Genomic DNA, 18,372 nt, shown 5'->3' with positions numbered 1-18,372 from the left:
GTTGGAGAAGACTCTTGAGAGTCCCTTGGACTACAAGGAGATCCAACCAGTCCATTCTGAAGGAGATCAGCCCTGGGATTTCTTTGGAAGGAATGATGCTAAAGCTGAAACTCCAGTACTTTGGCCACCTCATGCGAAGAGTTGACTCATTGGAAAAGACTCTGATGCTGGGAGGGACTGGGGCCAGGAGGAGAAGGGGACGACAGATGAGATGGCTAGATGGCATCACTGACTTGACGGACGTGAGTCTGGGTGAACTCCGGGAGTTGATGATGGACAGGGAGGCCTGGCATGCTGCGATTCATGGGGTCGCAAAGAGTCAGACACGACTGAGCAACTGAACTGAACTGAACTGAATGGAAGTTTGCCACTGAATAATGCAGAAGTTCTTACTACTGAAATGCCTGGAATTGTCTTAGTCTTATCCTTCTTTACTGCTTCCTTGGTGGCTCAGCTGGTAAAAAATCTGCCTACAATGCGGGAGGCCTGGGTTTGATCCCTGGTTGGGGAAGATCCCCTGGAGAACGCAACGGCTACCCACTCCAGTATTCTGGCCTGGAGAATTCCATGGACAGAGGAGCCTGGCAGGCTATAGTCTATGGGGTCGCAAAGAGTCAGACACGACTGAACAGCTTTCACTTTCATTTTATCCTTCTTGGCAATGGCACCCCACTCCAGTACTCTTGCCTGGAAAATCCCATGGACGGAGGAGCCTGGTAAGCTGCAGTCCATGGGGTCGCTGAGGGTTGGACATGACTGAGCAACTTCACTTTCACTTTTCACTTTCATGCATTGGAGAAGGAACTGGCAACCCACTCCAGTGTTTTTGCCTGGAGAATACCAGGGACGGGGGAGCCTGGTGGACTGCCGTCTATGGGGTTACACAGAGTCAGACACGACTGAAGTGACTTAGCAGCAGCAGCAAGACCTGTTTGAACAATTCTTCCTTCAAGTCCATGAGCCAACCAAGTATCTTACCTATAAATTTATTAGAAACCTAGTATCTGTCTTAAAAATTCATTTGATTGCTTGCAACCAAAACCCCATAACTGGTAGAAAACATTGCTATTAAAAAAAGTCTAATCAAAAATTTAGACATCAGCGATTGGATCTGGGCCTCTAACAGGGGAGATATAGGTCTGCTTGGGTCAGGTAGGACTTACTATGACTGCAAAATGTATGTGAAAAGGGTAAAACTGGATGTTAATGATTATGAAAATACTGGAATTAAAACATTATTTCTGAACATAAATGAACCATTGAAGATTTTCTGGTCCAGACTCTTGAGACAGTACAGACATAGGGGACAGTGGCCATAGCTACAGCTTTAGAGTACAGCCCACAAACCAATTCCTGCACCCTGCTGTCATTCTTATTCTACATTATCTTGACCATCTGTACAACTTTCATGGGCCTTAATAAACTCAGTAGCCCTATTCTCCCACTCAGGAATCTCAAGGACAATGCTTTTGTCCTATAGGTTATATAGACTAATGACAAACACCCACCAGACAATTACCATTGAACACACTTCTTTTTCTCTTATTCTATTGCAAAATACAGATTGAAAGGCGAAAGAAAATGATATGAAGGGAAAATATAATATGGCAAGTGACACATTAGTCTATTAGAGGAAGAAAGCATGATTTTTATTAACTCAGACAATTATAATGACTGCTGTAAATTTACCTGCTTTTCTGAAACATTATAGTGTCCTGGACCTGGAACATCTTTCTCAGTGTTAGAGACGACAGTAAAAGTACTTTTCCTGGCAGTCAAAGACAGGAATGGTGCATAGCCATCTATAAGTAAAATCATATCATTGGCAGATAAGATAGGATTCTAATGATTTCAGAGAAAAAGCACTCAAAATATGTAAAATCATTTGGTACATCAATTGCTAAGACTATATATTATCAGAACTAATGTCTAGCCACAGAAGTTGTTGCATTTTAAAAGTTCTATGTAAGAGTGGAATTAATATTAATATATATTAAATTAAGAACCTATAGAATTGAACTTACTAAACGAAAGAAAAAATACCTAAAGAAAACAAAAGCTTTTTTTCTTCTAAGCATATTTGGTTAGGATGAAAATGGAAGTTCTATTTAACTGATAAAATATTTTCATCCTCAGAAGATCACAGTTTTATATGCGGGAGAAACCTATTAATTATACAGCTTCCCTGGTGGTTCAGACAGTTAAGAGTCTCCCTACAATGTGAGAGACCTGAGTTCGATCCCTGAGTCGAGAAGATACCCTGGAGAAAGAAATGGCAAACTACTCCAGTATTCTTGCCTGGAAAATGCCATGGACAGAGGAGCCTGGCAGGCTATAGTCCATGGGGTCATAAAGAGTTGGACACGACTGAGCAACTAACACTTTCACTTTCATTAATTATACCAAAGAGCATATATGAATTTATAGAGAGAGCCTGCTGCTGCTAAGTCGCTTCAGTCGTGTCCGACTCTGTGCGACCCCATAGACAGTAGCCCACCAGGCTCCACCGTCCCTGGGATTCTCCAGGCAAGAACACTGGAGTGTGCTGCCATCTCCCTTCTCCAATGCAAAGTGAAAAGTGAAAGTGAAGTCGCTCAGTCATGTCCGACTCCCAGCGACCCCATGGACTGCGGCCACCAGGCTCCTTAAAGTGAGCTTACAGCAAGTAATTAATACAATGTTTCAGAGAGTCGGACACAACTGACTAAAATTTTCAGCTTCACTTCCTTGCTTGGGTACATGTTTGGCACTCAGTATTTCCTGGATACAAGCATAAGATTACTGACATCACTGACATACTCAGTAAATGAACTTATTAGACAGACTTAGTCTGCTGAAAGGCTGATAAAAACTTTTTAAGAAATATATCAAGAAAATGAGCACAGTTTAAGTAACACTGATATTCAAGAAAAAATGAGAGAAAACAGAGCAACTATATTCAACAGGTAATAAAAGGATAAAAGTGAGGACTCAAAACTTGTGAAAATCTTGTACACCTAAGGAAAATGTACACTATGAGGATTTATGGCAATAATTTGTACAGTTTAAAAGCTTGCTAATCTGGACTAATAAAATATATTTTTTAAACCAGAAATAATGTTTTTTTGAGGCCCTCACGCATTAAAATGCAACTGAAATCAAGATTTATTTGTGTAAGGTCTGAAGCACAAAAGAGGTGAGAAAAATACATACCTTACCCTTAAAAAGAAACAACCTACTGAAGCATTAAGTGCTAAAATAATTTTAAACAAGTAAGAATATCTGAAGTGCTAAAGCGCCCAGAGGGTCAAAGGAGGGGAAGTTCTCAACAACACTGAGGTGATTCGAAAAAAAATTCATGAATGACGTTAAAACTCTGGGTGTTAATTTAGTGACTGATGGTTTGAATCTGCTGTTAAAAACAAAAGCAAACAAAACCACACAAGGACCACAAGAACAGAAATCTTTAAAAGGAAGTCAAGGTCCATTTTAAAGACAAGGGTTGTCTGATAGAGCAGAGAAATCCAGTACAGAAGTTGAAAGGTTCCAAAATGGGGTAAGCAACCAAAGAACAAAATACAGATTTCAAATGGAACACACATACAGGCACACACAAACCAAGCTACAGATTATATCAAGGGAACAGTGCAAACAACCAGAGAGTGTTCTTCCAAGAGGCATAGAAATATGTCCTATAAACTGGAGAAAAGTCAATGAAAAGAAATAGATCTTGAAATGCAAAAACGGAATTAGCACAAGAAGCACTATGGTGTCTATTATAAATATTCTTCATATGTTCAACAAGAGAGAAAGATGAACATGAGGATATAAAAAAAACCCAAAGAAAACTTCTGATAGGAAAAGTATACTTGAGATTAGTAACCACTTTTTATTTTATTATGAGATTTATAACTACTTTTCTGCAGGTTAACCAGACTTTTTTTTCAGTTCAGTGATGGAATTCCAGTTGAGCTATTCCAAATCCTGAAAAATGATGCTGTGAAAGTGCTGCACTCAATATGCCAGAAATTTGGAAAACTCAGAGTGGCCACAGGACTGGAAAAGGTCAGTTTTCATTCCAATCCCAAAGAAAGGCAATGCCAAAGAATGCCCAAACTACCGCATAATTGCACTCATCTCACACGCTAGTAAAGTAATGCTCAAAATTCTCCAAGCCAGGCTTCAGCAATACGTGAACCGTGAACTTCCAGATGTTCAAGCTGGTTTTAGAAAAGGCAGAGGAACCAGAGATCAAATTGCCAACATCCACTGGATCATGGAAAAAGCAAGAGAGTTCCAGAAAAACATCTACTTCTGCTTTATTGACTATGCCAAAGCCTTTGACTGTGTGGATCACAATAAACTGCAGAAAATTCTTCAAGAGATGGGAATACCAGACCACCTGATCTGCCTCTTGAGAAACCTATATGCAGGTCAGGAAGCAAATTAGAACTGGACATGGAACAACAGACTGGTTCCAAATAGGAAAAGGAGTATGTCAAGGCTGTATATTGTCACCCTGCTTATTTAACTTCTATGCATAGTACATCATGAGAAACGCTGGGCTGGAAGAAGCACAAGCTGGAATCAAGATTGCTGGGAGAAATATCAATAACCTCAGATATGCAGATGACCACCACCCTTATGGCAGAAAGTGAAGAGGAACTAAAGAGCCTCTTGATGAAAGTGAAAGAGGAGACTGAAAAAGTTGGCTTAAAGCTCAACATTCAGAAAACAAAGATCATGGCATCCGGTCCCATCACTTCATGGGAAATAGATGGGGAAACAGTGGAAACAGTGTCAGACTTTATTTTGGGGGGCTCCAAAATCACTGCAGATAGTGACTGCAGCCATGAAATTAAAAGACGTTTACTCCTTGGAAGGAAAGTTATGACCAACCTAGATAGCATATTCAAAAGCAGAGACATTACTTTGCCAACAAAGGTCCGTCTAGTCAAGGCTATGGTTTTTCCAGTAGTCATGTATGGATGTGAGAGTTGAACTGTGAAGAAAGCTGAGCGCCAAAGAATTGATGCTTTTGAACTGTGGTGTTAAAGAAGACTCTTGAGAGTCCCTTGGACTGCAAGGAGATCCAACCAGTCCATTCTAAAGGAGATCAGCCCTGGGTGTTCTTTGGAAGGAATGATGCTAAAGCTGAAACTCCAGTACTTTGGCCACCTCATGCGAAGAGTTGACTCATTGGAAAAGACTCTGATGCTGGGAGGAATTAGGGGCAGGAGGAGAAGGGGATGACAGAGGATGAGATGGCTGGATGGCATCACTGACTCAATGGACGTGAGTCTGAGTGAACTCCGGGAGTTGGTGATAGACACGGAGGCCTGGCGTGCTGCGATTCATGGGGTGGAAAAGAGTCGGACACAACTGAGTGACTGAACTGAACTGAATCACTTTAAAAAATAATTGTTTTAAGCAAAAATAATTTTGACTTATTGTGGCATTATAGTATATGTAACGGAGAAGGCAATGGCACCCCACTCCAGTACTCTTGCCTGGAGAATCCCATGGATGGAGGAGCCTGGTGGGCTGCAGTCCATGGGGTTGCTAAGAGTCAGATACGACTGAGCGACTTCACTTTCACTTTTCACTTTCATGCATTGGAGAAGGAAATGGCAACCCACTCCTGTGTTCTTGCCTGGAGAATCCCAGGGACGGGGGAGCCTGGTGGGTTGCTGTCTATGGGGTCGCACAGAGTTGGACACAACTGAAGTGACTTAGCAGCAGCATAGTATATGTAAATAGAAAATATTTAGCCACAATAGCACAGAGAATGAGGTAAGGAAAACAGAAGATGTACGGCTCATATACTGTACATGAAGTGGTACAATATTACTTGAAGTTAGACAATGTTAAGTTAGAGATGTATATTGTAAACACTAGTGGAACCACTAAAAAATAAAAGAAAGCTACAGCTAGTAAACCAGTAGTAGAGATAAAAACAAAAGTACCTTTTTTAAAACTCAAATCATTCAACTATGGCAGGGAAAGAAGCAAAGGGTAACAGAGAGCAGATGAGAAAAATAGCTAGCAAATTCTAAGAGAGTAAATTTAAACACAACAATATTGGTAACAAAATTAAATGGAAAATGTCTAAACATCCCAATTAAAAGAGATTGTCAGACTTGATAAAAAAGCAACATCTAACTTCAGGGTGTCTATAGGAAACCCTCTTAAAACATAAGACACAGAGATGAAAGGATGAGATGCATCCATGCATCGAAAACACCTGGTGTGACTAAATTAAAATCAACAAGGCAGATTTCAGAACAACAAATACCAGGAATAAGAGACATTTCATTATGTTAAAGAGATCATTTCATCAATAGGATTCAACGATCCATTAAGAAAGGCGAGAAGTAACTGCCATAAAAATTAGAATAGTGCTTACCAGTAGGGGAGAAGGTAAGGGTTATGAATGAAAAAGAAAATTTTGCAATGCCATATTTCTTTGAGTATTCACTTTTTAAGTTGTATGTTTACATTTTATGTGATTTTCTGTATAAGTATTTCATCTCACAATTAAAGGTATATATTTTTTTAATTTAGGTGTATACAGACACTGGGATAATGTGAGACAGATATGAAAATGAAGAAAGCTAAGCTCAGGGGTAGTTCTGAGGCAGCTGTCTCAAAACATGGCAGAGATTCTAAATGAATCTATCTAAAGAAATATAAAATGAATTGCAAAATACTGAAATTCATATAAAACTGGGGGAACCTCCAATAGCCCATGTGCTCAAAAGAGACAGTGCTCCTAAAATCTTCACTGAAGTTTCCCAAAATTAATCACATAAAATCTTTCATCAATAGGTTAAAAGTTTACATAACATATTGAGCTCAAGTAAAATCACAAGAAAATTAAAATGTTTTTACTAATAAGCTCCATAAGAAAGGAAGATTTTCTGCTTTATTCATAATTATATGCCTCTTTACCTATGGTTTACAGTTATGGTCACACACTGCCTCAGTTGGCCCAGGACACAGGACTGGAAGTGCTGAAATCAGGACATTCCCAGACAAACCAGGATGGTTTGTCTCCCTATCACACTGTCCTGCACACTAAACAATAAATGTAGAATTAATAGATGATACTCTAAACTACACCTTTAGTCATTCATTCAGCAACACTAAATGCTTTATCATGTGTCAGAGAGAGGCAATGAGAGTGCGATAACGAATAAGCTAAAACCCTGGCCTCAACTAGAGGGAAAGCCAGACAAATAAACAAATACTTAGATTACAAACAGTGTTGCCAATAATTAAGGTATAAAATGTAGGAGTAGAGGGTTCTGGCATATTAGGGTTGGTGAAATGAAAAATAAAAAGTTTGATTTGAGACATAGAATATATTGACATGTGAAGTTCCAACAATAAATGATAAATCAAACTGTCAGGTAGAAAGAAAAAATGAAGAATGTTGGAGGATAAGATTTGAGAAGAATAAGTTCAATTTGAGATGTATTAAGTTTGAGGCACCAATAGCAGAAAATAAATCAGACTGGCATAAAGCAATAAAAGTCAGTCTATTTTCTGAGAAAGAAGGTGAGCAGCTGGGGGATAGAGTACAAGTTCTATAGCCACAATTACAGATACAAAGCAAGCAGGGCATTCTTCACATAAAAGCAATAACTAGAACTTTGAAACATACTCATCTTCAGGGATATCAACATTTAAAGCAATCACATTTTTTAATATAAACTTAAATACAGATAAATTGCATTCCCTCAAGTGGTCTCCTGAATTCTGAATGGCTAATAAGATAAAGTCATTATTGTTGGCATAAGCACATAGGCAGGAATTTAAGTCCATGGAGAGCTCATGCTTCTACGGCAGATTAAACTAACAGCTTCCCTATAAAAAAAGAAATTTGGCAAAAAATATATTAACAGCCAGCATTATCCAGTTCAGATAACTAATAGAGAACCAATACAGATAACTAATACATTTTAACATGGGGTACCATATATTATGTAAATAAAGATCAGAAAACAATGAAATATTCCTTAGCACAATAATGCCAGGAGCTGTCCATTATTAAAGGGACTATGTTTTTATCATATTTTACTAGGCTGGTCATTTATGGCAAAGATTTGCTTTAATGAGATAAGATTTCCTTGCTTCTCAGATAATTCACAAGAAAATCAGGAGCAGCTCTCACTAATCTGGATCTGGAATATCCATTATCTCTCCCAGTCATGAAATCTGAATCATGAAATCAGTCCTATTCCTTTCAGGCTGCAAATCCTGGGTAGAAGAGAGTCTCCCTGATTAGCTGGACAAAAGTCGAGGCAATGAAGTTTGCAAATTAATGTGGAAAGAATTTCCTGAGGGAAATATGAAGACAATACACTAGAGGACTGACCAAGCAGGGTACAGTAAGCAAAGAATGGTAATGAGGAGAGAAAGGCTGGAAATAAAGAATATCTGCACTGTTCTGAAGTTTTAAGACTCTAAGTTTTTTCTCTTTTTGTGTAATTCAAGGTAACAAGTAAATTACATAAAGTTCCCAACATTTCCTACATCATACTCTACAAAATTCACCTGACCCTTAAATAACTGTGTGTACTTCTCTATAGCCCAGTGTTACTGATCTCAAAGAAGTGAAAAGCAGAATGTACCTAGGAAAGAGGTAACAGCTACTTTTAATTACCTTGCCAGGGAATCTGGTAGAAAAATGACTAAAGAAATGCCTATGCCCTCTATTGATTACTATTATTAGAATGTCTGCCGAGTACTGCTAAAACAGGATTCCATATGATGCAGTTGCTCCAAGTTCCCATGAATGGAATTTCCTAGCTTCCTTCATAGGTCAACAAGGCACAATTCTATAAAGCAGTAAAAGGACCTTGCAAACCCTAGTTACTTATCTCCAATCAGAGTTCACACAAAGAAGAATTAAAAACTCTTATAACCTGACACATGTAACTCATCAGATTTTTCAAACTTTACTTCAAGAAATTACTGTTTTGCTATTTTTTTTTAACTAAGCACTTAGGTATTAGGGTATTGAGCAAAAAACTGAGACTAATACAGTGGAGATCTTGGTTATTGACCTCAAAAATCTCACATTTTAGTGCAGCAGCCGGGTAAGTAAACACGTAATTACAATACAGTACCAAAGTCCTTTGAGTTATTAAGGAGTCAAAGAAGAAAGACCTGGGACTGAGTGGAGTCAGAGAAAAACTTCACCTGGGGCTCAAGACGTAAGTAGTAATTAGCCAAGTAAAGAAAGAAGAGAGAACATACACAGCAAAGGTAGCAGCAGGTACAAAGGAATGGAGGTGAGTGAGCATGAATTTACAGATAATGCAAGGCTGGAATTGCTAATGTGTTGGTTAGCTGTTGGTGGAGGTGTAGATCACATTAGACATAAAACAGACATTGTTAGAGACTGAAATAGAGGGAAACAAGAAATATTTTATTGACAAAAGTGTTAGTCACTCAGTTGTGTCCAACTTTTTGCCAACCCCATGGACTGTAGCCCACTAGGCTCCTCTGTCCATGGAATTCTCCAGATAAGAATACTGGAGTGGGTTGCCATTCTCTTCTCCAGGGGATTTTCCCAACCCAGGGAACAAACCCAGGTCTCGTGCATTGCAGGCAGATTCTTTACCATCAGAGCCACCAGGGAAGCCCTTGTTTCAGAATAAAAATAACAAATACCAAATTAAGTCAAGGGCAATTAAATGAAGAAAGGGAACTAGTTTGAGAGATAAAGATAAGAAAGAATCAATAGGTCCTAAGATCAATGAGAGTGATTAGAGGGGAAAAAAAGGAGTCTACAGTAATTTCAAAGCTTAAAGTTTCTAATTGACTGATAGGGAATTTTTTTCAAAGGGCCCAGTAATTCTGGGGAAACTGGTAAGTTCAGACACTTTAGGTAGAGATGCCTAAAAAAAGTAAAAGACCTTATCAAAAGAAAGCTCATCTTAGAGATATGAAACACCTGTATCACCGGAGTCATCAGAATATAGATAGCAGTTGAAGCTGTGGATTTGAATGAGAAAGTAAACATGAGAAAAGTAACAAGCAAATGATGGAAAGTACAGTATATAAACATGTAAAAGTATTTAGAAATACCTTAAAATAAAAATCTTTAAAGAAGACTATAGAGTATTGGTTTGAGAGGGGAAAATGATACTTTGATTCAGCATTTAACAAATGTTTACTGTGTCCAAACCATGTACCAGGCACTGTTACAACAGTTAGGAAAAGAACCAGCAAAAAGATGTTACAGACGCCAGGGAAAGAAGTATCTCTAAAAAAAAGAGTGGTAAGTTGTGTCAAAATAAAATAAAGATAGAAAAGTGTAAGCATTTTGGGTGGTCATTGGTAGCTAATAAATCGGTAGGGAGGTAATGCTTTTAACTCAGCTGCATTAAATAAAGATGCATCATAAGCTCCAAAAACACTGATATTAATATCAGAAGCTGAAAGGCAGTAAAATTCAAGATTAAAACAATGACAAAAGACAAATTAGTACTCCAAAGAAACCTAAATCAACCTACCATCCTAATCTCATCAATCATGTCAATGGAATAATGGATCCTAGCACTTATTCAAAAATACAGGAATTGTGTGGGAATAGGGAAAATGTAGGCTAAAAAGGAAAAAAGTTTGATTTGGATGGTATCAAGCCCCACAAAAAATCAGATTAGAAAAAACAGAAAGAAAATTATGTTACTTATTAAAAGTTACCCCATCCACTAACTGCAAACAAATGAGAGCAAATAATTACTTAAATTATCCATTCCCATTTCACCTCTCAACGAGTAAAGCTCTTCTTAAGGAAAGTGGGATAAAGAGCTCTCATTAAGTAAGTTCTAGTAGATGGTGATGGTCAGATAGAAGGCATCTACATGAAAAAAAAAGATATTCCAAAACAAATATAAAAGTATTATCTTAGTAAATGTTTCTAGGAAAGGTGTGTGAGGCAGGCAGGATTACAAAGAAGAGACAGAAGGTGGTAAGAAGCACACCGGTGATTTGGAGACTCATATAGTAAACAGAACATTTCATGCAAAAGTGAAGTCACTCAGTTGTTTCTGACTCTTTGCAATCACATGGACTGTAGCCCACCAGGCTCCTTGGTCCACGGGATTTTCCAGGCATGAATACTGGAGTGGGTTGCCATTTCCTTCTCCACGGGATCTTCCCAACCCAGGATCGAACCCAGCCAGGTCTCCCAAAGTGTAGGCAGACGCTTTACTGTCTGAACTACTGGGCACAATAAAGGACAGAAATGGTATGGACCTAACAGAAGCAGAAGCTATTAAGAAGAGGTGGCAAGAATACACACAAGAACTATACAAAAAAGATTTACATGACCCAGATAATCACAATGGTGTGATCACTCACCTAGAGCCAGACAATCTGGAATGCAAAGTCAAGTGGGCCTTAGGAATATCACTACAAACAAAGCTAGTGGAGGTGATTGAATTCCAGTTGAGATATTTCAAATCCTAAAAGATGATGCTGTGAAAGTGCTGCCCTCAATATGCCAGCAAATTTGGAAAACTCAGAGTGGCCACAGGACTGGAAAAGGTCAGTTTCCATTTCAATCCCAAAGAAAGGCAATGCCAAAGAATGCCCAAACTACTGCACAATTGCACTCATCTCACACACTAGCGAAGTAATGTTCAAAAATCTCCAAGCCAGGCTTCAATAGGACATGAATCGTGAACTTCCAGATGTTCAAGCTGGTTTTAGAAAAGGCAGAGGAACCAGAGATCAAACTGGTAATATCCGCTGGATCATCAAAAAAGCAAGAGAGTTCCAGAAAAACATCTACTTCTGCTTTATTGACTATGCCAAAGCCTTCAATTGTGTGGATCACAACAAACTCTGGAAAATCCTTAAAGAGATGGGAATACCAGACCACCTGACCTGCCTCTTGAAAAATCTGTATGCAGGTCAGAAAGCAACAGTTAGAACTGGACATGGAACAACAGACTGGTTCCAAATAGGAAAAGGAGTACGTCAAGGCTGTATACTGTCACCCTACTTATTTAACTTATACGCAGAGTACATCATGAAAAATGCTGGGCTGGATGAAGTACAAGCTGAAATCCAGATTGCCGGGAGAAATATCAATAACCTCAGATATGCAGATGACCACCACCCTTATGGCAGAAAGTGAAGAGGAACTCAAAAGCCTCTTGATGAAAGTGAAAGAGGAGAGTGAAAAAGTTGGCTTAAAATTCAACATTCAGAAAACGAATATCATGGCATCCAATCCCATCACTTCATGGGCAAATAGATGAGGAAGCAGTGGAAACAGTGACAGACTTTAGTTTGGGGGGCTCCAAAATCACTGCAGATGGTGACTGCAGCCATGAAATTAAAAGATGTTTGCTCCTTGGAAGAAAAGTTATGACCAACCTAGACAGCATATTAAAAACCAGAGACATTGCCAACAAAGTCCATCTAGTCAAGGCTATGGTTTTTCCAGTGGTCATGTATGGATGTGACAGTTGGACTATACAGAAAGCTGAGCCTCGAGGAATTGATGCTTTTGAAGTATGATGTTGGAGAGGACTCTTAAGAGTCCCTTGGACTGCAAGGAGATCCAACCAGACCATCCTAAAGGAAATCAGTCCTGAATATTCATTGGAAGGACTGATGCTGAAGCTGATACTCCAATACTTTGGCCACCTGATGGGAAGAACTGACTCATTAGAAAAGACCCTGATGCTGGAAAAGATTGAAGGCAGGAGGAGAAGGAAACCACAGAGGATGAGATGGTTGAATGTCATCACCGACTCAACAGACATGAGTTGGAGTAAATTCCGGGAGTTGTGGATAGACAAGGAGGCCTGGCATGCTGCAGTCCATAGGGTCGCAAAGAGGCGGACACGACTGAACAACTGAACTGAACTGATAGTCAACTGGGACAGGGAAATCAAAATCCCAGATCGAATCTGCAGCATTTAAACTAAGATGTAGAAAACCACTGTAAAATCAAAAAGGCTTACTGGTCTAGTGAAATGGGAAAAATTAGTTTATCATCTGTAAAAACAGGGATAGAATTTTCCCGGCTTACTTCATGTTCTGTTATACCTATGGAGTTGTACTATAGTGTTTAACTCAGGCACACATGAGCCGGGCAGACTGAAAGTGAGGCGCCTGTCACAAAAGGCTTGCCTTTCTCTCCATCTTACCTGTTGCCTGCTGCTTCAGGTAAGGAACCTGGTAAGATCCAGGACCCACACGATCCTCAGTGCTGCCACCTTCAGCCAATCTAAGCACACGGGGAGCCCGGTCATACATAATGGCGTGAGGGGAGGGGTGCGCGGCTGCAAAGGGATTAAGAACAGAGCAGCTAGAAGAAAGGGTGGAGCAAAAAGTCGTCAACCAACTTAGAAGGCCCGGGAAGAACTTCTGTAAATGGAGGAGCTAGCGCAGGGGCTATCGCCCCACCTGCTGATTGGTGTCAGATTTCTCCCAGGCGACTTCTAGCCTTATGGAAAACTTGAAAACAGTGTAACCAGACATAAGACTTCCCACAGAATCATCGGTTCACCAACCGAGACCTGAAGCCGCTCCAAGGAACGAGGTTAAGTACTAGGCGTCCGCCCCCGTGCTTCCGGCCCTGCCTCCGCGCATTTCTCGCCTCCCGGAAGTCTCTGGACGAAAGGTTGAGGCGCTTTTCTCGAATCGAGCCCTGGGAGCATGCGCACCGAGCCCTAAGCTTGCCGACTCGCTGCGCCGGGCGCTTTTGGCTTTCTAAAGTAAAGAACATACTCGAACCCCCGCGATATTCTTACTTTTCTAATTACATTGGATCCTGACTCGTCAGAAAACCTCTAGAAAACGGATTAGGAGTTAGGGCTCATTTGATTGTGATCCATTTTCCCTTTAAGTCAGTGCGGCTGGGAAAGAGACTACCAAAAACTGTGAAATAAAAGTCTTACTACGAAAAGCAACGATTCTGTGCCCACACTCCCACCACAACTATACTCGCACCCCAGGGGGAAAGAAAGCACTTCTCACTTTATCCCAGATATAGTCCACACTGTGGCTCAGAAAAACCCAGAAGGTGGTGATGACAGAAACAGAAAACCCGGGGAAGAAGAAAAACTCACCAACCGAAGCAATGCAAATGCAGGTAACTGAAAGGTGCTTCTGTTGTCAGATACCAAGCAACAGCAGCAGACTCATTACTCTGTTCATAAAGTAAAACAGAGGCGTTAAGAAAGCGCAGCTCCGTACAAGGCGTATCAGTGTCTCAAGAATGTATCTGTAGTACCTTTTTTCCTACTCAATAACCTGAATAATTATTTACTCACTAAAAAAACACTGGCATATACTATCGGTTCAGTATCATGCTAGATTGTGGGGACCCAAAGATATAAGAAAGTCTTCATCAAGTCTTCTATATCTTATAGAGAAAGAGACGTGTGTAATCCATAACAAGAGATGGATAAAATGATTTTTTTTTTAATTTTCAGCACTTTAGATACCGCCCCTTCCTACTAAGAAACTGATTCTTATCAGTCAGTCAGTTGCTCAGTCGTGTCCGACTTTTTATGACCCCCATAGACTGCAGCATGCCAGGCTTCCTGTCCATCACCAACTCCGGAAGCTTGCTCAAACTCATGTCCAAGGAGTGGGTGATACCATTAAACCATCTCATCATCTGTTGTCCTCTATGGTGACCCCAAAAAGCAGATTCAGGTCCAGGCCATTTTGCTGTGGCACTGGTGCAGGCTCTCACCTCCTGATTTTTCTGGTCTGTGCAGTCTACATTACTCTTCCCTGCGGTAAGGATTTGCCGTTGAAAATGAAGTGTCAAAGGAGGCTTTTCTACTTCCTGTCTGGATTTGATTTTTGTCCACTGGCGCCAACCTAGTTTAGACAAAAGGAGCTCTTTATAGGGTCTATCGAAGCTTGTTTACGGATCTCCAAAGGGGATTTTGTAACCTTAGGACCTGTGTACCAACTAGTAATGAGCTTCCCAAGTGGCACTAGTGGTAAAGAACCTGTCTGTCTGCAGAACAGGTAAGAGATGCCGGTTTGATCCCTGTTTGGGAAGATTCCCTAGAAAAGGGCATGGCAACCCACTCCAGTATTCTTGCCTGGAGAATCCCAAGGACAGAGGAGCCTGGGGGGCTACAGTCCACAGGGTCACAAAGAGTCTGATACGACTGACGCGACTTAGCACACACCCACCAGCTAGGAATACAGAATTTATATCTTGCTGCCACCTCAGTGTGTGGTCTTTCCTCAAATACCTCACAGAGAGGGATAGCTGATCAGTGGCAAGACTAGCATTTCAAAGTCTTGTCAGTCAGTCAGTTCAGTCGCTCCAACTCTTTGCGACCCCATGAATCGCAGCACACCAGGCCTCCCTGTCCATCACAAACTCCCCAAGTTCACTCAGACTCATGTCCATCGAGTCAGTGATGCCATCCAGCCATCTCATCCTCTGTCGTCCCCTTCTCCTCCTGCCCCCAATCCCTCCCAGCATCAGAGTCTTTTCCAGTGAGTCAGCTCTTCGAATGAGGTGGCCAAAGTACTGGAGTTTCAGCTTCAGCATCATTCCTTCCAAAGAAATCCCAAGGCTGATCTCCTTCAGAATGGACTGGTTGGATCTCCTTGCAGTCCAAGGGACTCTCAAGAGTCTTTTCCAACACCACAGTTCAAAAGCATCAATTCTTCGGCGCTCAGCCTTCTTCGCAGTCCAACTCTCACATCCATACATGACCACAGGAAAAACTATAGTGAGATCCTATTTAAATATTTGTGGTCAGGTCTATTTTAAATATGATACCACTGAGGTACAGCGTCTAGAGTCTTCCAAATTTTGTAACATTTTGTCGCTGAGAATTCTGTATTCCTAACAAAACACTTTTCTTTGAAAAGTTTTTAGTGTGAAAATCCTTTATCTATTTCCTTGATTACTGTGCCTCTTCTGTCTAACTTCCCCAGCTTTTATTTCCACCTTATGGTTCAGTAACCAGAATAGTACAAAGTATTTAAGAATTGGAAGATACTTTTAAAATGAGAACAGCAAACCTTTTTACTTATTTCTCAGTGTGGTAAATATTTCTGGAATAGTTTAGAATGAGTGTGCTGCTAATAAAATTACAATGTTAACATTGAATTATAATTATATATGAATACAAAATAATTTGATTCAGCATTCCTCAGTTCCTACAAAATAGTTTTAATGCTAATCAACCACACTGTATTAACATTACTGTAGTAAGACATGGAAACTGTCTTTGAATTCAGGTTTATTTGACTGTAAAATTTGGCTTCTTTCCATTTCTCCATACTGGCTTCCACAACAATAAACTTTAAAATGAAGCTTGGGAGTGGGAACTCTGCTTTAAGAAGCATTAAATACCTTATAAATATAAAAACTGAGTTGTTTTTGAAACTAATTTCTTCACTCATGATGGTTTTCCATTTTTTTCCTATTGTTTTGCTTTTTGTTAAAAAAAAAATCAAGCAATAGTAACAAATCATTTAGCATGTATCAATAAAATGAGTATACTTTGTCAATGTTATTAGAGGTCATATTATAAAGTGATATTGTTGTTCGTTAAGTAATGCCCAACTCTTGTGACTCCATGGACTGTAGCCCACTAGGCTCCTTCTGTCCATGGGATTTCCCAGGCAAGAATACTAGAGTGGGCTGCCATTTCCTTCTTCAGAGGATCTTCCCTACCAAGGGTTCAAACCTGCATCTCCTATATTAGCAGGCAGATTCTTTACCACTGAGCCACAAGGGAAGCTAGTAAAGTTACTAGCTTTAACACATTCAAGTTAAAAAGGTAAAAAACACAAAGGTAAAAATAACACATTCAAGTTAAAAAGGTAAAAAAGGCATTAATATAATGTTTTGAAGCTTACACAGTATATGTTATGTTTAGTATTTTAATTTGTGTTTAAGCTGCAGATTTAATGATTCTGAAATCATGAAATGTGTTTTTTTAACTATAGTTGATTTACAATGTGTTAATTTTTGCTGTAGAGCAAAGTGACTCAGTTACATACATATACACATTCTTTTTTATATTCTTTTCCATTATTGTTTATCCCAGGATATTGAATATAGTTCCCTGTGCTATACAGTAGGACCTTGTTGTTTATGTATCCTATAGGTAGTAGTTTGCATCTGCTAACCCCAAACTCCCAGTCCCTCCCTCCCCTACTCTCCTTCCTCTCGGCAACAACAAACCTGCTCTCTCTGTGACTGTGTCTGTGACTGAGTTTCTGTTTCATAGATCAGTTCATCTGTGCCATATTTTAGAGTCCACACATTAAGTGATATCATATGGTATTTGTCTTTCTCTTTTTGACTTACTTCACTTAGTATGATAATCTCCAGTTGCATCCACGTTGCTGCAAATGGCATTATTTTGTTCTTTTTTATGACTGAGTAATAGTTGTGTGTGTGTGTGTGTGTGTGTACATCACATGTTATTTATTCCTCTGTCAATAGACATTTAGGTTGTTTCCATGTCTTTGTTATTGTGAATAGTGCTACTCTGAACATAGGGGTGCATATATCTTTTTAAATTATAGTTATAGTTATATATATATATATATATATATATATATACACACACACACATACATACCCAGGAGTAGAATTGCTGAGTCATATTGTAATTGTATTTTTAGTTTTCTGAAGAACCTCCATACTGTTTTCCATTGTGGGTTCATCAGCTTACATTCCCACCAACAGCATAGGAGGGTTCCCTTTTCTCCATACCCTCCCTAGCATTTGTTATTTGTAGACTTTTTAATGATGGTCATTCTGACTGATATGAAGTGATACCTCATTGTAGCTTTCATTTGCATTTCATGAAATGTATTTTAAAAATTATACCATTATCCAATGCCTACCTGAGTTTTTTTTCACTGACATTTATTGAGCACCTACTATGTGCTAGCACTATGTGAATCACTTTACGTGAATAGTCTAAATCATTTCTCACATAACCCATGTAGTAGACTCTATTAATATGTCTACTCTGTTAATACGATGAGGCTTAGAGCCATTGAATTGCTTATTCAGTATCACATTGTTAATGAATGATGGAGCTAATCAGTTTGACTCTAGAAACTGTTTTCATAGCCATTATGAAGGAGATGCCCCCAACTGCACTGTACTCTGACACCTGATAGTAGTTTGTTTTTATTTTTTTTAACCAATTCTTATTTCAGTGTGGCTGCATGTTTATTTATTTCTAAAATGAAAATCTAGAAGTGATCTTTCAGGCGTGATGTGGTAGCTCCTTGATGCCAGGAAACTAGGATGCTATATTGTGTTGCTCTGTATCTTGATGTGCTGTTCCCATTCTTGAGATTCTTCATGGTCCAAAAATTATCTGCTGGAGCTCTAGCCATTATTAGTGGCAG

The 18,372-nt window shown here is 39.5% G+C and overlaps 1 protein-coding gene across 1 annotated transcript in view; it reads right to left on the bottom strand.

Moving 5' to 3' along the window:
* STPG2 (sperm tail PG-rich repeat containing 2) overlaps positions 1–13,310 on the bottom strand; it is a 629,653-nt gene extending 616,343 nt beyond the window's left edge. Inside the window, exons 1-2 of the mRNA XM_070372927.1 lie at positions 13,158–13,310; positions 1,690–1,802 (exon numbers count right to left, since the gene is read on the bottom strand). Coding sequence (XP_070229028.1) covers positions 1,690–1,802; positions 13,158–13,266 — 222 coding nt within the window. The 5' untranslated portion in view covers positions 13,267–13,310. The remainder of the gene's footprint in view (positions 1–1,689; positions 1,803–13,157) is intronic.
* Positions 13,311–18,372: the final 5,062 nt, after the last annotated feature.

The sequence above is a fragment of the Bos mutus genome, chromosome 6 (genome assembly GCF_027580195.1).
Source record: "Bos mutus isolate GX-2022 chromosome 6, NWIPB_WYAK_1.1, whole genome shotgun sequence".
NCBI lineage: Eukaryota > Metazoa > Chordata > Mammalia > Artiodactyla > Bovidae > Bos > Bos mutus.
The sequence above is the reverse complement of the archived record's forward strand: the minus strand, read 5'-3'. Positions and strand labels throughout refer to the sequence as shown.